The sequence below is a fragment of the Neophocaena asiaeorientalis genome, unplaced genomic scaffold (assembly GCF_003031525.2).
Source record: "Neophocaena asiaeorientalis asiaeorientalis breed wild unplaced genomic scaffold, Neophocaena_asiaeorientalis_V1.1 scaffold43, whole genome shotgun sequence".
NCBI classification, from domain to species: Eukaryota; Metazoa; Chordata; class Mammalia; order Artiodactyla; family Phocoenidae; genus Neophocaena; species Neophocaena asiaeorientalis.
In genome coordinates, this window is record NW_020173674.1 from 6,587,386 (window position 1) to 6,610,917 (window position 23,532).

At 56.1% G+C, this 23,532-nt stretch overlaps 4 protein-coding genes across 8 annotated transcripts; 2 read left to right on the plus strand and 2 right to left on the minus strand.

Annotated features, from left to right (window-relative positions):
* The first annotated feature begins 3,840 nt into the window (after positions 1-3,840).
* On the plus strand, positions 3,841-9,950 carry FOSL1 (FOS like 1, AP-1 transcription factor subunit). 4 transcript variants are annotated; one of them, XM_024748893.1, is made up of 4 exons: positions 3,841-4,192; positions 6,012-6,209; positions 8,117-8,224; positions 8,878-9,950. In XM_024748893.1, the coding sequence occupies exons 1-4, from the start codon at positions 4,103-4,105 to the stop codon at positions 9,295-9,297; spliced, it is 816 nt and encodes a 271-aa protein (XP_024604661.1). In that variant the 5' UTR covers positions 3,841-4,102; the 3' UTR covers positions 9,298-9,950. The 4 variants fall into 4 exon arrangements, with proteins under 4 accessions (XP_024604661.1, XP_024604662.1, XP_024604663.1 ...); XM_024748894.1 differs by lacking the exon at positions 8,117-8,224 and having other exon boundaries at positions 4,103-4,192; positions 8,878-9,824; XM_024748895.1 differs by lacking the exon at positions 6,012-6,209 and having other exon boundaries at positions 4,103-4,192; positions 8,878-9,824.
* Positions 9,951-10,551: 601 nt separating this feature from the next.
* CCDC85B (coiled-coil domain containing 85B) lies at positions 10,552-11,802 on the minus strand. Its single transcript, XM_024748897.1, has one exon. It carries the CDS (start codon positions 11,384-11,386, stop codon positions 10,778-10,780), a length of 609 nt encoding a protein of 202 aa, XP_024604665.1. The 5' UTR covers positions 11,387-11,802; the 3' UTR covers positions 10,552-10,777.
* Positions 11,803-13,421: 1,619 nt separating this feature from the next.
* On the plus strand, positions 13,422-17,134 carry FIBP (FGF1 intracellular binding protein). 2 transcript variants are annotated; one of them, XM_024749548.1, is made up of 10 exons: positions 13,422-13,611; positions 13,813-14,011; positions 14,213-14,339; positions 14,844-14,944; positions 15,427-15,581; positions 15,903-16,011; positions 16,089-16,152; positions 16,402-16,488; positions 16,576-16,673; positions 17,013-17,134. In XM_024749548.1, exons 1-10 carry the CDS (start codon positions 13,527-13,529, stop codon positions 17,080-17,082), a joined length of 1,095 nt encoding a protein of 364 aa, XP_024605316.1. In that variant the 5' UTR covers positions 13,422-13,526; the 3' UTR covers positions 17,083-17,134. The 2 variants fall into 2 exon arrangements, with proteins under 2 accessions (XP_024605316.1, XP_024605317.1); XM_024749549.1 differs by having other exon boundaries at positions 15,427-15,560.
* A 199-nt stretch (positions 17,135-17,333) lies between these two features.
* CTSW (cathepsin W) lies at positions 17,334-20,740 on the minus strand. Its single transcript, XM_024749053.1, has 10 exons — positions 20,603-20,740; positions 20,269-20,353; positions 19,324-19,437; positions 18,775-18,929; positions 18,571-18,667; positions 18,408-18,488; positions 18,197-18,322; positions 17,938-18,002; positions 17,652-17,861; positions 17,334-17,566 (listed from the first exon to the last, which is right to left on the minus strand). The coding sequence occupies exons 1-10, from the start codon at positions 20,687-20,689 to the stop codon at positions 17,456-17,458; spliced, it is 1,131 nt and encodes a 376-aa protein (XP_024604821.1). The 5' UTR covers positions 20,690-20,740; the 3' UTR covers positions 17,334-17,455.
* Positions 20,741-23,532: the final 2,792 nt, after the last annotated feature.

A 23,532-nucleotide genomic window follows, 5' to 3' on the forward strand; every position in this document is an offset into this window, starting at 1 on the left:
GTGGTATAGCCATACAATTGAATATTATTCAGCCATAAAAAGGAATGAGGTGTCGCTACTTGCTACAACACTGATCAGCCTGGAAAACATTATGCTAAGTGAAAGAAGCCAGACACAAAAGGTCACAAATTGTACAATAAATTTTCCATTTATATGAAGTGTCCATATGAGGCAAATCTGTAGAAACAGAAAGCAGATTAGTGGATACCAGGGGATGGGAGGAGGGGCTAATTGGGAGTCATTACTTAATGGATATGGAGTGTTTTTCTGGGATAATTTAAAAGTTTTAAAACTAGAGAGAAGTGGTGGTTGCACAACATCGTGAATGCACAAAATCCCATTGAAGTGTACACTTTAAAATGGCTAGGAAGGAACTTCCCTGTTGGCGCAGTGATTAAGAATCCGCCTCCCAATGCAGGGACACCAATTCGATCCCTGGTCCGAGAAGACCTCACATGCCGCGGAGCAACTAAGCCCGTGCGTTGCAACTACTGAGCCTGTGCTCTAGAGCCCGCGAGTTACAACTACTGAAGCGCGCGCGCCTAGAACCCGTGCTCCGCAACAAGAGAAGCCACCGCAATGAAAAGTGTGCATACTGCAACGAAGAATAGCCCCAGCTTGCCATAACTAGGGAAAGCCCATGTGCAGGAAGGAAGACCCAACGCAGCCAAAAATAAAAATCAATTAATTAATTAAAAGACTTTAACAAAACATTAATTTAAAATGGCTAATTGTATATTATATGAATTTCACCTCAATTTTAAAACTAAATAAACTTCAATGTAGAAAGTGAACGGAAACTGGAAAACATAAACATCACCTACAATGCCCTGGGAGCATTGACAGAACCTACTGGGCGCAAGGCACACTCATCCACCACCTCCTTTCACCTCATTGCAGCCCCAGGAGGTGGAGATTGTCAGGGGCTCAGAGAGGGAAAGTGATTGAGCCAGTCTCACACAGCTGCCAAGGGACAATGCCTGGATCGTTCAGACCTCCCAGCCCCCAGACTCCTGAAACCACTGTGGCCCCCTGGGATTCTCACCAGGCCTCCCTGGGTGGGAGCCGGTGAGGTCAGGGGCCAGGAACGTTACTGCAGCCACGAGGCGGGCGTTAGTGACTGAGGAGCTTGGAATGTGCTGCCTCTGAAAAGACCTCTTTGTGGCTCCACTGACGGTTAGAGCAGGAAGGGACTTTCAGAGTCACGTAATCACACACACACACACACACACACACACACACACACACACGAAACCTGAGCCCCTGCTCAGTCACTGTCCCAGGCTGCTTGGGGAGTGGGGGTAGGGTGGTGTTTCTGGAGCCGGCAGACGAATGCAGTCCAGGCTGACCTGTGTTAAGCCTCGCCTCGCATGTGCCACAACCTGGCTGCCTGTGTCACTCCGACCTGTCCTGCTTGGACTTAGCCAAGGAATTCAGATATCAGTTAGCGTGTGTGCATGCGCGTGAGTACCTTAGCCTGTGATCAGAGTCCCCAGAGCTCCCAGCCCTGGGGCTTTTTATTAACACGTCATTATTTTTGCTATTTGTCAAATTTTTACTATATGCTGTATGAAGCATGTGACATCATTTTATATCTATTCTCCGACAACCCTGAGACGTTATCACTATATAGTTATGGTTATGTCTTCATTTTACAGATGAGGCTCTGAGAGATTGTATGCCTCATCCAGAGCACACAGCTGGCGAGCAGCCGAACCGGAATTCGAATTCAGACCTCAGGCTTGTCTGATTCCAGCATATCTGTTCTTTTCCGTGAATCACACTGCCTCAAAAAATCTCTCTCTCTCTCTCTCCCTCTCTCTCTCTCTCTCATGCACGCACATGCACACACACGCGTGCACACACACACACACACACACACCCATATATTTCTACTTCTGGTAAACTGCTGGTGGTTCCTTTTCTTTTTAGAGAATGACAAGCATTGAGTAGAATAAGGGCAAGGGAGAGGCACCAGGCTGGTAACCACCTTCTGAGTGCACATCACTTTACAGCCTACAAAGCACTTTCACATTTGTGATCTCATCTGATTCCACAGCAACCCCATGAGGTCAGCAGGAGGCTCAATTATTCCCATTGGGAGTGGGACTCAGAAGGAAGGTGACCCGCCCAGGGTAACAGAGACAGAAAATGGTGGTACTGAGACTGGAAGCCCAGGGCCAAGCTGGCCCCTTGGCTCTAAGTCCTGAATGTGTCAACTGACCCTGATGTCTGTCCCCAAGGAAGGCAGCCCAGGTCCCCACCTTCCTGAAATCTTCCTTCCCTGAGGACAAAACTGGAGCTGATCAAAAGGAGGTACCAATGGAGGGCCTCCCTAGTGACACAGTGGTTAAGAATCTGCCTGCCAATGCAGGGGACACAGGTTCGAGCCCTGGTCCGGGAAGATCCCACATGCCGCGAAGCAACTAAGCCCGTGCACCACAACTACTGAGCCTGAGCTCTAGAGCCCGCAAGTCACAACTACTGAGCCCACCTGCCACAACTACTGAAGCCTGCGCGCCTAGAACCCGTGCTCTGCAACAAGAGAAGTCATGACAACGAGAAACCTGCGCACTGCAACAAAGAGTAGCCCCCGCTCACCGCAACTAGAGAAAGGCCGCGCACAGTAACAAAGACCCAACACAGCCAAAAATAAATAAACAATTTTTTAAAAAGGAGGTACCAGTGGAAAGCAGGAGAGCCCAACTCTCTCTCTGTATAGTTGTGTGACACTGGCAGCTCCTTGTTCTCTCCAGGCCTCAGTTTCTTCATCTGTAGAATGGGAAGAGGCAAAGAAGAAGTTTCAGGGTGGTTCTCTCAGCACTGATATTGTGCGTGTGTGAAAACATGTCTGTCTGTGAGGACTTTGAAAATCCTTGCCTGAGCCCGGGTTTGGAGCTCCCACAGCCCTGATTTGGCAACCTGCTTCAGCCACTGGCTTAGTGATCTTAAGCACCTCATTTCAACAGCTCTCAGCCTCAGTTTCCCCATCTGTAAAATGGGGATGATAACGACACCTACCTCCCATGGTTGTTGGTCTTTGGTTGTTGACATTTGGTCCTGGCCTCACATTCACACAGACCTTTGACATAATCCCCAAACGAGGGTGGTGACTATGCAATCCTGGAAGAGCAGTTACAGTATTTAAAGAGGATGGCGTTTATCAGAGCACAGGACAACTGTGTCCCACCACAAGCTCTCACTGCTTATAGGGGCTCTGAATTAAAATTTGTTATAGCTCCTGAGATTATCCTGAGAGTACTGCGATTATATTGCATTGCATTTGTGGGTAGTTCAACGCATTAATATGTCATTGTAAGCATTTAAAATATACACCATTTTGGTAACCCTGGTTTGTCATTTATTCACTTTTTAGTATACCTGAACCCTAAAACAATGCAAGTGAGTGGGCCTCACGCCAAGACTTGGATGGCAGTAGCACGGTCCCTGGCAGTAAATGATGATGATGATGATAATTACATCAATCACATTTATAATCCGATTTACAGTTTCCAGACCCCTTTCACATTCTTCATTCCAACTTCCCACGCGTGGCAAGCTCGCTATGTGATTATTTCGTCCCATTTTACGGATGCAAACACTGAGGCCAGACCAAGCAGTGAGAGGCTGCGGCGGAGTCTGGCGGCGAAGGTCTGGGTCTGCGCTTGATGCCTGGGCGGGGCTGGGTGGGGCGGGGCGCCCGGCTGCTCTCAGGTGCGTCTGTCCGCGGGGGAATCCTTCGCTCCACCTGGGCGCGGCGAGGAAATTGCACCATGTATGGGCAGCTACGTCAGAGGGGGCGGACCCGCCGCTGTCTCTGGGGGCCGCCAAGTCCTCCCCTTTTGCCCAACAAAAGTCGGCTACTGGATCGTAGGAAGCGATGAAAAGTTCAGGGCGGACTGACAAAAGGCAGTGCGTCTGGAGAGGTGGAGCCCAGAGTTGTCCAGAGCCGCTGCGATACGCCCGCTCTCCGCTCCCACCCCCAGTGGAAGTGGTTCAGCCCGAGGACTTCTCATTCATAAAAAGAAAAGACTCCGCTAGGAGCGAGTGAGTCAGAACCGAAGCCGCCGACGCGGACCCCACAAGGCAGCCAGCCCAGGGCATGTTCCGAGACTACGGGGAACCCGGGCCGAGCTCCGGGGCCGGTGGTGCGTACGGCGGCCCGGCGCAGCCCCCGGCGACAGGCCAGCAGGTGAGAGGAACCCGACGCCTGGGATCCCCAGGTGGACAGAGCCTGGGACTGTGCGGGCCGCTCCCGCACACTCGGGGACTGGGACCGGGAACAAGGAGCAGGGAATGGGTCTCGGAGCAGTGGCAGCGGATTATGCCCATTCTCCGCTAAGGGCACTTTCTCCCCCACACCCCAGCGGAACGGGCACGGCGGGCGGAGCAAACATCTGCGAACATCCCCTCTCGCGCTCGTACCCCTTCCCGTCTCTGTCTGCTGTCTATCTGTCCCTCCGTCTCCGTTACCTTCTTTCCTTCTTCCTGTTCATCGCTAATTTCTTTGTCCCATCTACGTCGGAAGGGGACCCCTTAGTCCGGGATTAGTCCTAGCCCCGACAGGATCAGAGAGGGTCTGATCCATCTCGGACTCACTTTCCGAGGTCCGGAGTCTGAGCCGCGGCCGCCGAGACGTCCCTACGCACGGGATCCACCGCCAGGCTAGCCCCGACAGACTGCGAATCCTCGGCAGTCTGTCTGTGATCATCCGTGTGCCTGACCGTTTGTTTGTCCCTCCCCACCCCGTCGCCAAATCCTCATCCCCATCTCGGCGCAGTGGAGCCTGGTGGGCCCCGGGAGACTGGCCCTTGACCCTTTTACGGGTTGGGGTCGGTGGAAACCGCGAGGTGCCGGAAGTGCGCGAGGTCCTGCAGCGGCAACTCCCGCGCCCCCGACTCTCGGCACCGAACGGCGCCCGCTGAGGGTTGAGGGGGGACCCGGGAGGCTGCAGGTGCCCATTTCCTGTCGAGGGGCCGTGAGCACGTGTCGCTAGGGGAGGGAAGGAGCGGCGTCCGTTCCGCCGAGTCACGGCGGCGAGTCACGGCGGCTGACTCACCCGGAGCGCCCCTCCCTTCCTGGCTCGGAGCGTCCCGGGCCCGGACAACCTTGGGAGCGGGAGATGCCGCCGGCGGCACCTCGGCCCGGAACTGGGGTCACTGGGTCACTGGGCCCGCAGCGCTGAGCCGGGGACACTGCTGTCCAGACTTGCCTGGGCTTGAACCCAGTTCTCCTCCGGAACACTGAGCCCCCATCTCAACCCATTCCACACCTTTCTGGCTGAAAGTATCATGACAGGTAATACCTGGAGCGCATACTGCGCAGCCTTGCGTTGTGATGGGCAGTTTCCACCTCATTTACTTTACCTCACAGAATCCAAGACCCCACTGATTTTAAAACCCACCATTATTTTGTGCCACTAATTTTTTTTTAAAAGTGGCCAATTCAACTATGATTTCAGAGCTACTGAAGGGAACTTGTTAGCATCAGTGAAATGCTGTAATTCTCACCTATGACAGTATTAAAAACAAGGAAACGGAGGCACATTGAAGTTAAATAATTCGCCCTGACAGCCAGTAAATGGCTGAGCTAAGATTAGAACTGGGCTAGCTTGAACCCAGAGCAGTGGCTCTTGCCCACCATGGCCCCTGTGTGTTGGGCACCTGCCAGTTACCAGGCTCTGTCACACACACATTCTCTCACCTGATTCTCACAGTCACCCTCGAAGTTAGGGGCTGTCATTATCCTCTTTATGTAGATGGGACTCAGGCAGGGTGCAAAAGTGGGTAAGAAGAGCCTGGCTGCCTGGGTCCAAACCCCACTTCCCACTTATTGGCTGTGTGTCTAGGGACAACGGTTTTCCTGTCAGAAAATGAAGATACTGTTGTGCAAATTATATGAGTCAGTATTTGTAAAGTGGTTGGGACAGCACCTGGAATTCACACTTTATTACTGGAAGCCCCTCAATCCACAGAGACCTTATCCCTGGCCCTCCATGTCTTATCCCTCAGAAGTTCCACCTCGTGCCAAGCATCAACACTGTGAGTGGCAGCCAGGAGCTGCAGTGGATGGTTCAGCCTCACTTCCTGGGACCCAGCGGCTACCCCAGGCCTCTGGCCTACCCCCAGTACAGTCCCCCACAGCCCCGGCCAGGAGTCATCCGGGCCCTGGGCCAAACTCCAGCAGTGCATCGCCGGCTCTGTGAACAGGTAAGAAGCAGTGGCGTTTGCACGGGTTCTTGTGCCCACAGGGATGCTGAGGTGCAGAGCATAAGCTCTTGCCCAGAACACAGGCTTAGAAGGGGCATGGGGAGAACAGACCCACTGGTGACTACTGGCCAAGACAGAAAGTGATGAGACCCCCTGGGGAGACCCAGAGGGCAAAGCAGTCACTTCTGGATCAAGGAAGGCTTCCTACAGGCCTAGAAGGATTTGAATAGAGAGAAAGATGAAAGAAAAGACATTCCAGGAAGAGAGGATGGCAGGAGAAGGAAAGGAGGTAGCAGTGAGAACATGTAAGGTGTATGTGTGGAAAGTTGTGTGGACAGTAGAGGGTCTCCAGCTGCTGACAGGTATGGAGAGGGCGGGCTTATGCTGTCTGTGTTGCTGGGAAGAGAACAGAAAGAGGAGGGTTCCCTTCAGCTACTCTCTGAGGCTCTGTTTCTCTATCTCATTTAATCCTCACGAAAACCCTCTTGGGAATGAACTCTGGTATTCCCCGTTTTACAGCCAAGGAAATGAAGGCACAGAGAGGTAGTCACTTGCCCAAGATCACACAAGTAGTGAGTAATGAGACAGGTCTGTCCAATTCTAAAGTCAGATCTAAAGTCAGTCAAACCACTGTCTCACCAGGAGGTTAAGAGAAGGCTTGAAGCTTAGAGAGCTGGGAACTCTTACCTCCCAGACCAGGGTTCTTAGCAGCATACTGCTAATAAAGTCCGTGCCAAAGTAAATGAATAAGAGCTAGAGGGTCTTTAGGGAGTGGTTCCGCTTTCCTCTCCCTGGGGCATTTTGGTATCTGAGACTATAGTGGGTGAGGTCTGCACGTTAAGGAGCTGGCTCTGACAGCAGAGGAGAGGATGGGGAGGACGTCAGGATCCTAAGAAAGATGTGCCATCGGCCAGGGGTGACTTCCCCAGAAACAGAATGGCTGGCTTTTGTGACCAACTGGAAGGAGACCATGGTGTAAGCCCCAGAGGCAGGCTCCTGGACTTCCTTCAGCCATGATCCTGGGTACTCCTAGACTGAGGCTGTGAGCTGTGAGTGGGGTCCTTTCGGGGGAGGTGGTCTCCATCAGCTGGCCTCTTTCTCAACGTTAAATAGAGTGAGTGGATTTTAATTTCTGTTCTGGAACCACAAACAAGTTATTCGTCTTCTCTGGGCTTCAGTTCCTTACACGAAAAGTTGGGTTAAGAATCTGTATAAACAGATGTAGAGAACAAACGTATGGACACCAAGGGGGGAAAGCAGCAGGGTGGGGGGGCATGTGGGGTGGGATGAACTGGGAGACTGGGATTGACATATATACACTAATATGTATAAAATAGATAACTAATAAGAACCTGCTGCATAAAAAAATAAATAAAATAAAATTTAAATGATTAAAAGGAATCTGTGTAACGCTCTTAGCTGGCACATAGTAGATTCCCGATGAACAACTACTTAGCAGCTCTCATTAGCCCCTCTTGGTGCTTACAGCCCCTGGGGAAGGAGACTCGGTTATCAAGAGACTGAAAAGAATGAGGGTCCTTTTAAAAAGAGTGGCCTGGTCCCAGAGGCTCAGGGGAGGAAAGGCCACTTATAGCTGCGGAATGAAAGAAAGCTTCCAGGAACGGCCGGGGTCGGGTGGGGAATCTTAGCTGAGCCTGGGAGAGAAGGAGGGTTAAGGTTTGTAGAAGGACGGGAAGGGCATTCCGAGAGGAATCATAGGAGGCAAAAGCTGGGTGCGAGGAGGAAATATGACTCATCCAAGCTTACTAAAGCGGGGAACCGGTCGGGGTGCAGAGGTCCCAAAACGCAGCCTGAGGGTGCCCCTGCGCTGCCATGCCCTCGGCCAGGCTCCTACCACTGGGCCAGCAGCACAGAGTCCACCTCACTGCTCTCTCTACCCTCCCCAGATCAGCCCCGAGGAGGAGGAACGCCGTCGAGTGAGGCGCGAGAGGAACAAGCTAGCCGCGGCCAAGTGCAGGAACCGGAGGAAAGAACTGACCGACTTCCTGCAGGCGGTGAGCACCGGCGAGTGCAGAGGGTGCCCAGGTCCCGGCCCACCCAACCTCAGAAGGCCCCCAGTTCCCAAGAGCCCGCGGGGCCGCAGGGGGCGCCGGTATATGAAGTCCCCTGCCCCACCCCCGGCTCCCTGTCGGAGGCGCACTCCGACGAGGAAACTGTGATTAAAAATTAATTGCAGGGCTTCCCTGGTGGCGCAGTGGTTGGGAGTCCGCCTGCCGATGCAGGGGACACGGGTTCGTGCCCCGGTCCGGGAAGATCCCACATGCCGTGGAGCGGCTGGGCCCGTGAGCCATGGCCACTGAGCCTGCGCGTCCGGAGCCTGTGCTCCGCAATGGGAGAGGCCACAGCAGTGAGAGGCCCGCGTACCACAAAAAAATTAATTGCAGCGCGTCTCTCTCTGAACAGAGCTGAAGCTGGGACCGACAATGTCCTTCCAAGATGCCCCCCAAGCCTGATGGGAGTCGTGCCCATTTTCTCCCATCGACTCATGGGAGTTGTAGTCCAGACTTGCTGGAGACTCCCCACTCCCTCCCGCCCCCTCGCCACCACCACCCACTTTCCGCGCCCCAACCTTCCAATCACTACCATAGTGGGAGGCTCCGCGGTATTCAGCCCTCATCCTCCTGACTCCTCTCCTGATCGTCCACAGGAGACCGACAAACTGGAGGACGAGAAATCCGGGCTGCAGCGAGAGATTGAGGAGCTGCAGAAACAGAAGGAGCGCCTGGAGCTGGTGCTGGAAGCCCACCGCCCCATCTGCAAAATCCCGGAAGGGGCCAAGGAGAGCGAAACCAGCGGCACAGGCGGTACCAGTGGCACCAGCAGCCCACCAGCCCCCTCCCGCTCTGTGCCTTGTATCTCCCTTTCCCCAGGGCCTGTGCTTGAACCCGAAGCATTGCACACTCCCACGCTCATGACCACACCCTCCCTGACTCCTTTCACCCCCAGTCTGGTCTTCACCTACCCCAGCACACCGGAGCCCTGTGCCTCAGCCCACCGCAGGAGTAGCAGCAGCAGTGGGGACCCCTCTTCTGACCCCCTTGGCTCCCCAACCCTCCTGGCCTTATGAGGCACTCCAGCCCCCACTCCCTGCGGGTGCTACCCTCACCAATATTTCCCTGCCCATTGGTCCAGCTGGCCTGGACCATATCTCATGTCCAACCCCAGCAGATTCTTCTCCATCCCTCCAGATGAGACTGGGCATATTTTGCTTCCTGGTAGTGCCAGCTTGGGGCTACCAAAGCTGCCCACTCTTTCTCTAGAGCTGGCCTCTCTAGCACAATTTGCACTAAGTCAGAGACAAAGTGGTTCCTGTTTGTTGGAGAAAATTCCGGGCAGCTCCCAAGGGACTTTGTAGATTCTCAGAGGTCCTCTGGAGCCCTAAACCCCTGCAGATCACCCCTATAGTCATCATCACCCTCTTCCTGTGATTCACCCAATCCTACCCCTGACAGGAGGTGATGCTCTACCCGCCGAGAACACTAACCCACCCAGCCCCACTGCCAGCAGCACCAGGTTATTGACCCAGGACACTCTGCCAGCCCCTCCTAAATGGAACAGCTCAGGAGGTGCCAGAGGTTTCTATGATGAGCTGACCTGCAGCCCCCAGCTCTGAGAAGACTTTAGCTCCAAGCCTCCACAGCGTGGGCAGCTGCTATTTATTTTCCTAAAGAGAGTATTTTTATACAAACCTGCCAAAATGGAATAAAAGGCTTGCAGCTCTAGCCTGCTCTCATTGGACCCAGAGGCTAAAGGGAGAAGATTTGGAGCCAGAAGCCCTAGGCTCCCATTTCAGCTCCACCAATTCACTACATGACCTTGGACAAATTCTTTGATATTTCTGGACCTTGATTTTCTTATCTGACAAGTGAGGCTACTTCTGTTCTGCCTCAGCTCCAGTACTGAGAGGAGGCACAGAAGTGCTATGAGGTGCCAAGCCAAGAGGATTACCATCCTCCTCCTGGTGGGGGCCCACAGTGCTCCCAAAGGAGGGCACTGTTATACCCCTTCCAGCCTCCCGGGAGGCGGCTGAGTGGGTTTCAGGCCCCCAACACCTGCTTCCTGCCCCATTGTCTTGGACAGGAAGGAGCCGGGAAGGGAGCTGGAGCCACTTCAGGGGCTGGATTACGGCCTGTCCTGGGGCCTGATGGGGGGAGCCAGTGGCTTACCCCGGTTCCACATCCCGCCCCAGGATGCAAGTAATGGGGGAGTCAGACACCTTAGTTCTGCAGTCCCTCCAGATGGGAATGGTACCCAGTCTCAACGTTCCTGCCCTCGTCCCAACGCCGGCGAGTCCCAAACAGACGCTGCCCCAGCCATGGGCTCTGCTTCCGCCTCAGTTTATTAGCCTCCACCCAGCCCCCAGCAAGTCCCTCCGCTCCAGCCTCCAGTCCCCCTCCTGCCCCGCCAGCGAGCGCCAGGGGCCCTCCTCAGTGTTAGGGTTTCTAAGTCCATGCCAGCGGCCCCTCGACCTCAGCGGGTGCCGAGGTCCACCGCAATCTCCGCGCTGGAGGAGCAATCCGGGCGGGCGTCGGCGCGAAGCTGTGCCCTCAATCATCTGGGGAGCAGGCCAGGGGCAACTGATCGGGGCTGCCCACGCTGCCGGTACTGGAGCTTCCATCGCCCAGGTCACGGGGACCGCAGGGGGGCAAGGCCAGCTCGGGTGTCGGCCCAGCGCCAGAGCCCCCCGAGCCGCCGGTACCGCCGCGCGGGCCCCACTCCTCGCCCAGCGCCAGGCAGAGCTCCTTAAGGGCCAGGTTCTCCCGCAGCAGCTCCTCCTGGCGGCCTTCCAGCTCGGCCAGCTTCTGCCAACAACCGCCTAGATCCTCGCGCACGGCTCGGGATGCTTGGGTCCCGAAGAGCTGCCACTGGCGAGCGGCTCGCCGCCCGCGCTGGCGCTCCGAGTCCAGGAAGCAGCAGAGGTCGCGCAGCTCGCGGTTCTCGGCCTGTAGGCGCCGGTTGAGCTGCTTGAGCTCGCGGATCTCGCCCAGGTGACCCTGTAGCTGCCGATTCACCTCCTGCATGAGGCGGCCGCGCTGCATCAGAGCCGCCAGACGCGCCGCCTCCTCCCGCCGCAGGCGCCGCACCAGCTCCTCCTTGCCCAGAGCCGCCATCTCTTCATCCGTCAGCTCCTCCAGGCCGCCCGTCTCGGCCTCCATGGCTGCTCAAGCCTCTGGAGCATCGCCTGCCCGCCGCCGCGGCCCAGGAGCCCCACGACGAGCTCCTCGCCGCTGGGGCTCAGGCACCCGCTCCGTGGACAGGCTGTGGCAGAGATAGCTTAGGCTGCAGCAGCCGCGCGGGGGTGGGCACGCGGCGGGGCGCGCGCCGGGTCGGGACTGCATGGCGTCAAGGAAGAACAGCCAATCCGAGCCAGCTCCCTCGGAAGGGGGCGGTGCCAAGGAGCCGGGAGCAAGGCCCTTCCCCGCCCACTCTGGACCGCGGAGTCCCCGACTCTCGCGGACACTCGGTACCCGCGTCACCGACCTCCGCGGCAGTCAACAGCAAACTAGAAGCTTCGTACCTTCCAATTCGAAACCTCCTCAAGCTCGAGCTCCCTCTGAGAACCAAGATTCGGGGGTCGGCCCCCGACTTTCCTGCCCACCCCCGGGCGAAATCCAGACGGATCGCCTTTCCTTCCTTCCTAGCTTTGCTCGAACTCAAGAGTCTCGGCTCACTGAGCATCGCTCCCAGTCCACGGAAACATAAGTCCAAACGTCCTGGCTCACCATCAGCCTATTCTCCCTCTCACGGACCGTGTCCTGCCCAGTGGGAGGGGCATACAAGGGATTCTTTTGTTCAATAAACTATTATTGTATGTAAGGCTTATAGAGAAACAAACTTGATCAATATCCTTATACTGTCCTTAAAGAGATCGTAATCTGGCAGAGGAGACGAGCTGCGTTAAACAAAAAGCAAATGGAAGAAGAGCACATTTTGAGGGACCGCCCCCTACCTGCAAAAGGTTTCCCAAAAGAGGTGATATCCGAGGGGCCCTGAAAGATGCATAGGACTTTGGCAAGTAATGAGAGAGCTATTTCAAGGAGAGGGAATAGCATGATGAAAATCGCTGGGGTCTGAAAGAGCCTTGCTGCTTTGGAAACCGTGAGAGTAGCTTGTTTTTTGGGTTTTTTGTTTATTTGTTTGTTTTGGAAAGGCAGGTGCTTAGAGATAGTGGTAAGAGAGGAAGGGAGGTAACAAAGGTAATCAGAAGCCAGATTTTTAAGAGTTTTCAATACTAGGCTGGAGCATTTACACAGGCCAGTAAGAATTTAAGCAGGAGAGTAACATTTTTAAATATGTATTTTGTAAAAAAGGTTGTTTGGACGGCTTTGTGTGGGATGGACCACAGGGAGGGGATGTAGGCAGAGAGATTACTAAGAACACTGTGTCAATGGGCAAGGAGAGCTATGCAGGAGTGGGCTGGGACAGTGCCAGTGGGGGTGGAGAGGACAGAACAGATACTAGAAATATTCAGAAGGCAAATCGGCAGAACTGAATGTAGGGAGAGGGGAGTCTGGGAGAAAGCCCAGGTTTCTGGTATGAGAACCGCGTGGATGGTGGGGCTGTCACCAAGATAGGAATGCAGGAAAGAAACAGATTCGGGAGACCGACAGGTCTGTCTGGCTTTTGAAGGTCCTGTGGGGGACAGAGTGGAGTCACACATAGGTGGCCGTCTGGATGTGTACTTGCAGACAGAGCTCTAAGCTGCAGAATAAGAGAGGTCATTAGTGTGTGTCGGGGGGGTTAAAACCATGGGAACAGGTGCCCCATGTTCAGGAGAGGGGCTCGTCTGCAGGATGGACTGAGGGGCTCCCACCCAGCAAGGGCCCTTGAGGATGAGCCAGACACCTTTTTTTCAGAGAAAAGACTTAGGATAGAGCCCAGTGGAGCCCCTAAATTTAGGATACAGGTCAAAGTAGGGAGGCCCCGAAAAGGGCAGAGAAAAACCAGAAGGATGTGAGGGTAGAGGTTGCCGGGATAGGTCAAACTGGCCGGAGACCTTGACTCTGGACGCCCTCCCGCTAACCTGGCCGGGGTGAGGGTGGGGTGGGGTGGGGACTGAGAGCCTGAGATTCCCCCTCCCGCGGGGAGGAGGGAGGGGCTACTCCACTGCCTCCGCCTCTTTCCTCGCCGCTCCTGCCCCGACTCGCTGTGTCCCGGAAGTGGTCCTTTTCTGGCTCCGGGTGCCGGGAGCCGAATGCCTGTGCTCACGGAAGTGGCTCGGCGGCGGCGCGCCGGGCCCGGGCAGTGCGTGCTCCTGCTGGGGCGCTGCGGTAGCGCCCGGGTCCCGGCGTTGCCATGACCAGCGAGCTGGACATCTTCGTGGGGAACACGACCCTCATCGACGAGGACGTGTATCGCCTCTGGCTGGACGGTTATTCGGGTCTGTGGGGGACCGTCTGTGGGTGCCGGTTTGGCGGAGCTATTGTTTTGGATGGGAGAGCGGGCAGAGCCAGGAGTAGGCATCCTATAGGGCAGTGGGCAGAGGCCTGGGAGTACCGAATACATAGGGGTCGGGGCTGGAATCCCTGAAGGGCCTCTGGGGTCGGCGGGGCGGGGCCTGATGCTAGCGCTCACTTCCTAGTGAGCGACGCGGTGGCCCTGAGGGTGCGCTCGGGAATCCTGGAGCAGACCGGCGCCACAGCAGCGGTGCTGCAGAGCGACACCATGGACCACTACCGTACTTTCCAAATGCTTGAGCGCCTGCTACACGCCCCGCCCAAGCTGCTGCACCAGCTCATCTTTCAGATCCCGCCCTCTCGACAGGCGCTGCTCATCGAGAGGTGCTCACCTGGCGGGATGGTGGGGACGCCAACCAGTCTGGCCATATACCCATTTTGCAGGCTGAAAATGAGGCCCAGGGAGGGACGGGGCTTATCTAGGCCGGGAGAAAGTTGAGAGCAGAAGGGGCCAAACCCAGGTCCTGCCAGTTCTCCTTTCACCTCCTTTATGGAAAGTCAGCAGTGTCCCCTGACTCCTCACAGGTACTATGCCTTTGACGAGGCCTTTGTGCGGGAGGTGCTGGGCAAGAAGCTGTCCAAGGGCACTAAGAAAGACCTGGATGACATCAGCACCAAAACAGGCATCACCCTCAAGAGCTGCCGGAGACAGGTGGACACCACACTCATCTGCATCCCACCCCTTCACACCATCCCTTTGGTCGCTGCCCCACCTCCAGGCTCCTCCAGCACCTCGGTGGCAGTGGCTTCATATCCACTCTGCTCTCTTTTTGGCCCTTGCAAGAAATCCCCTACTCTTCAGCCAGAGTGACCTCTCAGAAGCCCAGATCTGACCTTAGCTTTCCTGGGGCTTAGCCAGGAGGGTCAGTTTCAGCACAAATTAGTGAAGAACTGGAGAGCATGATGCTAAAATGGGGGTGACTTTATTGATAAGAGTGAGTAAACATGTATCCAAGGCAAGATGGCAGAAGCTGGTGAACACTTGTTGAATTGATAACAGGTATTAATAATTAATAGTTTGTTGAAGGAATAACAGATGCTCCATCAGTGTCTGTTGACTGGATAGGTGGGTAGGTGATAGAGGGACGTTCACTAAACAGCTTATTGGGTGAGCAACCTCTGACCAGTCCTCTCTCCTCCTCTAACTGCCCTGCAGTTTGACAACTTTAAGCGAGTCTTCAAGGTGGTGGAGGAAATGCGGGGCTCCCTGGTCGATAACATCCAGCAACACTTCCTCCTGTCCGACCGGCTGGCCAGGTGAGGGGCTAGATGAGGAGCCAGCTGCCTCCCCCTCCTTGCGCCCTGAGGCTGGTCCATGTTCCCCACACCAACCCGCTTGACCTCCTGGCTGGGCTGGGGGGATGGTTATCCCACTCCTGGTCTGTACTTTGGATCAGACTGGCCTGGGTTTGAATCCCAGCCCGGCCATTCACCAACTGGGCTGTTGTGAGGTGCCACATGGAAAGCCCATGATGGCACAGCCCCTGGGGCTTAGTATGTACTCAGTGAATGGTAGCTGTTACCCTGTGGTCTCCCATTGTGTCCCTTAGGAGACCTGGGCTGAAACCTTCTCTTTCCCCAGATGAGGAGGCCCAGAGAAAAGTGACTTGAAACACATCACACAGTGAGTTAGGGTAGAGAGAGGCCAGAACTCGGATGCCCAGCCAGTGTTGCAGGTGGGAGCTGCTTGCTAAGAAGGAATTTCAAGCCCTGATGGGCCCACTCTCCCCTCCCTGCAGGGACTATGCAGCCATCGTCTTCTTTGCCAACAATCGCTTTGAGACGGGGAAGAAAAAACTGCAGTATCTGAGCTTTGGGGACTTTGCCTTCTGTGCTGAGCTCATGATCCAGAACTGGACCCTCGGAGCCGTCGGTGAGGCCCCCACCGACCCAGGTGCCTGGACGCCTCCTCACCTTCTCAGGGCCTGGCTTCCCACCAGCGGTTTCTCCTGCAGGCCCCCGTTCCCAGCATCCTTTCTTCTTCAGGGCCCCTCCCCAGCCACTTCTGCTCCCAGTCCGGTGTTCCCACCCACACGTCTGCAGACAGAGGGCCCACGGCTTCCCTATGGCTTGGGGCCAGTCACTCCACGTCCCTCACACTCCACTTGCTCTTTTATCTCATGGGGCGCAATGAGGTGGTGGGGGAGGAAGGCTCGGGATGTCACAGGAGGGGTTTTTATCTCCCACCCCAACTCCCTTCATGGACCTCACTCAGACCCCCAGGCGGATGACATGGACATGGACTTAGACAAGGAGTTTCTCCAGGACTTGAAGGAGCTCAAGGTGCTTGTGGCTGACAAGGACCTTCTGGACCTGCACAAGAGGTGACCCTTGGGGTCTATGGGGCGGGGCCTGAAGTGGGGGCCCAGGCGACTCTGGGCTTGACCCTGTCTCCCTGCAGCCTGGTGTGCACTGCCCTCCGGGGAAAGCTCGGGGTCTTCTCTGAGATGGAAGCCAACTTCAAGGTCTGTGGCCCAATCCAGCCTCTGTCTCATTGGCATCGTCAGCCTCCAGAGCACTGTCCCCTCCGGGCAGCTCTGCTCATGCCTGAGATTGACCGGCAGGTGGCGCTGCTGCTCCCTCTGCCTGCCTATGAAGGGGGAGCCAGCTCTTAAACAATGGGGAGTTATTTGATTGAGGGAGGTGGATAGATTTGGGCTCAGCCCCCAGCCTCTTGGGCAGAAGGCAGAACTCCCAGGCTCCCTGCCCCACAGAACCTGTCCCGGGGGCTGGTGAATGTGGCCGCCAAGCTGACCCACAATAAGGATGTCAGAGACCTGTTTGTGGACCTTGTGGAGAAGGTGAGCTGTCCTGCCCGCTGCCCTCTGATCCCCATCCTGGCCTGTCCCTGGGCTGTACCAGTGCTAGATGTTACCTCGGACCCACAGTTCGTGGAACCCTGCCGCTCCGACCACTGGCCGTTGAATGATGTGCGACTCTTCCTGAATCAGTACGCGGCATCGGTCCACTCCCTGGATGGCTTCCGGTGAGACACCCCAGGCTTCCTCACTCTGCCGGCCTCCTTCTGGGGCCTAGCCCTCCTGCAGACTCAGAGTTCCCTGTTCTGTCGCCCTGGAGGTGGAAGTCTGTGTTGACTAGAGTCTCAGCTCCACCTCTTGGAAGCTGTGACCCTGACTCTGGACAGGTTCCTTAAGCTCTCCTTTCCTCAGTCCCCTCGTACATAAGCTGGGGGTGATAATGATGAGGATCATAGGGATATTGTGAGGATCAAACAAGTGAAGGTGTAGAGAGCACTTAGAGCAGTGTCATGACACGAGGGGGATACAGTAAACGCCAGCCGATCCCGTTACTGTTATCATTGCAGGCACCAGGCCCTCTGGGACCGCTACATGGGCACCCTCCGTGGCTGCCTCCTGCGTCTCTGTCATGACTGAGGCCCCCTCCCCCTGCCCTGCCCACAATGACAATAAAGTTGCCATGACTTTGGAGGAGGCTGTGAGTGGGTACAATTATGGGTCCGCGTGTGGGAGTGTGTGCAGGTTGCACGCATGTGTCTCTGAGTGTCACAGTGTCTAAGGATGTATGTGTCCGTTGGCCCCGCAGGGACTAGGACATGTCAGAGAATATTATCTATGTACTCCCCATCCATTTCCCACCCCAGCTGAATCCACTCCGAAGACAGGGGTCTTGTCTAGGTTTATTCAATCCGTAGCAGAAACACTGGGAGAATAGGCAAAAACCTTGGGGTGGGGTGGGCAGGGAGGTAGCTGGCACAGCAGGAGAGAGCTGAGGGGCAGCCAGGTGGGCTCAGGGAGGGCAGGAGACTTGGTGCTTCTTAACGGGTTTGTCCACTCTGGCAGTGAGCGGGTACTTGGTGATGCCGCAGGTATCACTCCCTCGGTGCAGCCGGAAATAGCCCTAGGAAGTTAGGGGACATCAGGGCCAGTCGGCGGGGAGAGGTCTGTCCGGCCCTGTCCTCCCGCCCCCAGTAGATCACACTCACCTCCTCACCCCAGTTGGCCCCCCAGGAGTTCTTCAGGATCCAGTATGGGATGGAGTGGCGAGGATGAGGACGAGACCGGGATGAGATTGCCTCTGCCTGCCTCCCCTCCACCGACTTGCTTTTACCAAAACCCACCAGCAGGACAGAATGATCCACAAACCGGGGGTCACAGGTGGTAGGTGTGGCCTTGATCACACCCTTCTGGTATTGCTGCAGGGGCAGAGAGGCTGAGTCGGGGGCCACCTCCCCTATATACCCCTCCCCCCAGTTCCCTACCTTATCCCACCTGCAATAGCTTCATGTTGATGGTCACAGTGATGGGGCCTTGGGTGGCCAGGTACCTGGCGATGCCTGGGGGTGGAATGTGCCGTCAGGCCCTGCCTGTCCTGTGCCCCCTGCTCTCGGCTCATGGGTGTCTCTATCTTTCTCTTTCCCACGCCCAACCCCCCGCCCCAAAATCCCTCCATCTCTGTCTGTATCCCTGTCTGTCCGTCCCTGTCATTCTCCCCCCTGGGCCCGCCCATGTGTCTCCATCCTGCCGGTACTCTGCTCGCAGGGCTGCAGCATGATGAAATCCTGGATCCAGGCCACCTTCTTGCGCTTCTTAGCCCGGCATCTGTGGGGTTCGCTGTTCCCCTTGAATGGGTAGTCCTTATCACTGGCCAGGCCGCCTGGACATGAGCAAGGCCCCGGAGGAGACTCGGCCCAGCTCCGGAACATCCCATCCCCCAACTGCCCCGAGAGACAGGCACTCACTGTTGTTGAGGACAGTTACGAACGCATCCCAGACGAAACCGCCCTTGCAGCCATTCCCACAGCGGTTACAGTCGAGCAGCTCTGGTGCAAACAGGGACAGTGTGGGTGCCCGGGCCTCAGGCATCCCCGCCTCAGTCACACAGGTCCCCTCCCCCAGCCATACCTTGCACAGAGACTTCCAGAGACTCATGGTATTTGATGGCCCACAGGGCCTCGATGTTGCCCGCTGCTGCCATGGCCCAGCAGCAGTTGCAGTTTTGCTAGTGGTAGAAGGATGCGGGTGGGGGTAGGGAATGCAGGCCTTGCCCCTCCCCTCCCCCTCCCGCCACCAGGGCTGGATTGGGCCAGGCCGCATGGGGGCAGATACCTGATTCCTGATGGATGAGATGATGCCAGCCTTCTTCCGCCAGTCACAGGTCGGGGGCACTGACTGCCCCCACTCTTCAGACCCTACCTTTTGGCTCACACTGGGGGCCTCTCCAGCCACGCTCTGATGCCCATAAAGCTGGCCAAACTCCTCCTCTGGGAGACAGATGGGGCCCCCAAATTTCGCAGTTTTTACCCCCTCTCCCCCACAGTCTGCCTCTCACTTCAGCCATCCACATCCTCAGCCATCTGAGTCCCCCTAATACCCTGGGAGACAGAAAGGCAAGGGTACTGAGGCCTAGAGAGAGGCCAGGTTCCTTTCTGGGGTGCATTCCCCTGCACCTGCTGCCTCCCCCTGAGCTGGGTTGCGACCCCGGCTCCGGAGTTCCTGCCCCTGATCTCTGATTTGGGCCAAGCACCCAGGCCTCTGGTCCTCAGAGTCCCTCTGGGAAACAAAAGCCAGAAACCTGCCCTGTCCATCTATTAGTATCCCTGGAGAAGGTTCTGCTTCCCCACCTACCACCTAGGAGCCAGGAGGGGGTCCTGGTACCTGTGAGGTCACTGAATGGAGTCACCCCAAACTCAGCTGTGCCCAAGTCCTCCTCTTGCAGCTGCTGAGCCTTGGCCAGGTTTCGGGCAAAGATGTCCAGGCGGCGAGCATGCTCTAGACCAAAAGGAGGTTGTCCCAGGCTGGCTTCCAAGCCCCCAGGGGTAGGAAGCGGTCCCTGGCTTGGCTTCTCATCCACACTCGCCCAGGTGATCACTGGCTCTGTTTCCCATGGTCCTTGCAGGCCCTGCTACAGACACTTGGGCCGAGGAAGTGGCTCCCCAGTGCCCCTAGGGTTGGGTTTTCCCAGGAAGCCAGAAGAGGGGTGTCTCCGCCCACCTGGGGGAGAAGCCAAGTAAAGGGTCAGAAGGCAGAGTGACTCAAGGGAAAAGTGGATGGTTAGAGACCGGCATCCTGCCTCTCTGTACTTCACATCTCTGACCGCAAGTCTGTGGCTGGAACGAGGTGGGGGAGGGTGGGGTACAGGTCCATGGCACAGGAAGTCTGGGCTGAAAGGTGCTTACAGACCATCCCCCTATGGGAGATGAGATCCAGAGGGCAGGGGCAGGGCTGGCAACTCCTGGGGGTGGAGAGGGAGTCCCCAGCTTGGGGACAAAATGGGTATCCTTGGGTGTTTGCTGAATGAACTCATGACTAGATGGCGGCCTCCTGCCTGCTGCCTGCAGTCACAGGAAAGTGGCTCTGGAGGTGAAGGATCCTCTTGGACCAGTCAGACCCCCAACAGCTGCCGCCTCCCTCCAGGTTCGTAGCCAAGGATGATCCTGTCCCCACTTGTGCATTTGGGAAACCAGGGAGTACACCCCGAGCCCTGTCACTGTCCTGCTGAGTGGCTTTGGCCAGGCACATCCCCCACCCTGTGGCTTGATTTCCTTGTCTCTTCAGTGGGAGAAGGGGGGTTGGACCGGAGACATTTGCGCCCCATGATACCTGCTGGGTGTGAATAACTCCGGTTGTACTGGATCTGGAACAACGTGAAGACCTCTTTCAGCTCCAGAGGCTGGGGACCTGGGTCCTGGAAAAACAACCAAGGGCAGTGGGGAGGGCGAGAGGTGAGGAGTCATTGCTGGGACCACACCTCAGCTCCCAGATGTGCCAGGACTGGGTTAGGGGAGCAGCCGGTTCAGCCGCTCTTCTCCCTGTGTGGGCCTGGACGCGTCAATCACCTCTCCAGCCTCAGATGCTCCCTCTGAGAAATAGGAGCAAAGCACTGTTTCTTGAGGGGGTGAGCCCCAGGCATGGGAAGCAGGCTGGGGACACTTACCTGGCCCCTGAGGGAGCTCTTGATGCCTTGGGCCAGGCCTGCCACCAACAGGGCCAGGAGATAGGAGAGATGGACAGTTAGTGACATGATGCCGCAGACCAGAGTGTCAGCGGCAGGAAGCTATGCAGACCAAGGTGGAGGGGCTGAGAGGGTGGAGCTGGAGAAACCACAAAGGGGAAACCAGGCTGCGAGGGGGAGGAGGACCCCCAAGCACAAGACGCCTTCAGGCTTTTGTCCCTACATGGCCCCCTGCCTTCCTGTACCCCGCTCCACCCCTTCATTCAACAGAGGCTCTCTGCCCATGCTGTTCTGGGCAATTCTAGGGATATGGAGATGGATCTGTCCTTAAGGGGACAGGAGGAGACAGATCCTAAGTGGGCAGTGACAATATAAGGCCATCAGTGCCTTGAGGGGGAAACAGGGGGCTATGGAAGCCACAGGCCCTGATGACTGGGGGGATGGATGGTGGTCAGTGGGCCCCGGGAAGCATTCTTGTTCATCCTATTACAAAGCTCAGTCAGCTCAGAAGTCACCTCCAAGAAGCTCACCCATCCTGTGGTGTAGCCTGCAGCTCCTTGCATCTGCGTCCCAACCACACTGGAGGTATCTGCCTTGTTTGTGTCCTCAGCGCCCAGGAAGGGGCTGGGCACAGAGCTGGCTCAGTGGGGATTTGTTGACTGAGCGATTGGTCATCATGGGTTTTAAATAGAAAAGTTCAGGGTCCAGGGGACAGCAAGTGGCATCTACTACCCCCTTCTGTTCTTCATTCCTATCACAGTCTGGGGATGGAGATGAGGGGTGTGGGTGGGCCTGAGGGGGCAGAAAAATAGCGGGGTTGGCATCTCAGACAGAGTAAGGCCGGAGGCTAAGGGCTGGGCAGGGGTGTTCACACCTGTTACTTCTGCCTTGGTTTTAAGTGGGTCCTTGGCCTAGGGAGCTCCCACATGGGCCTCCAGGCTGGCAACCAGCACCCAATACCAGAGATGGGTGAGCAAAAAACTGGCTTTCTCGGGGTTCCATGGGGATGGGAGCGACGGGAAGGGATCCATCCACTCATGAGCTCACCACCTCTTTTCTTCATTCATTAGGAATCTTCCCAAAGCTGTGAGATCCTGTTTTGCTGCACCCAGCCCCCACCCCCCGCCACCCACACACCCTGGATAGTAAGCCAAGGGACTCCTCTATTTGGAAAAAAGAGTGATGCTGCCTTTATTAAAATACAGTAGACAGACCATCCACAGAGGGGTACCTGGCTTCATGATTCTAGATCCCAGGCATGTGTCCCAAGCTGGTTCTGGCTGTGTGTGACCTATGACTAAAGCCCCATGTCAGCCCTCAGAGCTGGAGGTTCACATAACAGCTTTATTGAGGTATAATTCACATACCATAAAATTCACCATTTTTAAGTATACAATTCAGCGGTTTTTCACGTATTTGCATAATGGTGCAACCATCACCACTGTCTAATATCAGAGCATTTTCATCACCCGAAAAGAAACCCCATACTCATTAGAAGTCATTTCCCCATTCCCCTTCCCGTGGCAAACACTCATCTAGTTTGTCTTTCAGATTCGCCTATTCTGGTTGTGTCATATAAGTAAGTGGAATATGTGGCCTTTTGTGTCTGGCTTCTTTCAACTAGTGTACTATTTTCAAGATTCATCCATGTTGTAGCATATATCAGTACTTCATTCCTTTTTATGGCTGAATAACATTCCACCTTGTTACCATTTTTTGCTTATCCTTTCATCAATTGATGAACATTAGATTGGTTCTATATTTTGGTTCTTATGAATAGTGTTGCTATATGAACACTGTACAGATTTCGTGTGTGTGTGTGCGGATTGTGTTTTCAATCTCCCTGTGTACATACCTAGGAGTGAAATCGCTGGGTCACGTGGTAACATTTCTGAGGACCTGCCAGACTGTTTTCCGCAGTGGCCGCCCCATCTTACATTCCCACCCACAGTGTATGAGTGTTCCAATTTCTCCGTCTCCTCGTCAGCACTTGTTACTGTCTGTCTTTTGGGTTTTAAAGAACTATTATTTTTAGGCTCCTTCCCCCCACGTTGGGGGATGGTGCTGGGAAGGATTTGGGGGTGGCGAGGTGCTCTCCAGTTCACACCGCACCCGGAAGGCTCACCCCAGGACACACCGTTAAGTCCTCTCCTCTCCCCGGGCGGGGCGACAGTGAAGATAAACGGGGGTGGGAAAGGGAGCCGAGGGCTCGGCAGTTCCCACACGCCGTCTGCCTCCAGGCGGGGGACCCCTAGACACGCAGCCCTTTCCCGTCTGGCCCCGCCCTGAGACGTGGCCAGGGCAAGACCCCAACCCCTTCCTGGGAGCCAGCTCCGCCCAAACTCCTCCCCTTAGGGCTCTCCGTCTGCTTGGGAGAGGATGCAGAAACCCGGGGACTGGGGGCGGGGTGTGTGTGTGGGGTCGGGGGACGCTGGTGGGAGGATGGCCAGGAAGGCGATGGCACCGGACCCTGGCGTCCTGCACGCCCGAGTTCGGCCCTGCCCGCCTTCTCAGGGGCTTCCATTCATTCTGGGCCAGAAGTGAACTGCCGCCCCCGCCCCAAACTGAGGTAGCCTCTCGGACTGAGGGCTCGCAGGAGGCCGTTCTGGAGTGAAGGGACCGCCTGGCTGAAGACAGCCCTGGGGATGGAGAGGAGAAGGGACCGAGATGGACAGTTCTGGACCTGGGAGCGTCTCTTCTTAGGGCGAGGGTCTGGCGACCCTGGACGAAGTTCTGGTATTTCCAGAGTGACTGTCCGCGTGCACAGAATAACATTCTGGAGGCTGCAGAGTGAGGATCTGGAAGTCCCAGGATTAGGTGGGGTCTAGGTCCCCAGGATGACATTCTGGGAGGCGCAGAAAGAGTCTGTGTGCCCCGGCCTTAAGTGCACAGGAGTTCTGGGGGCGCAGATT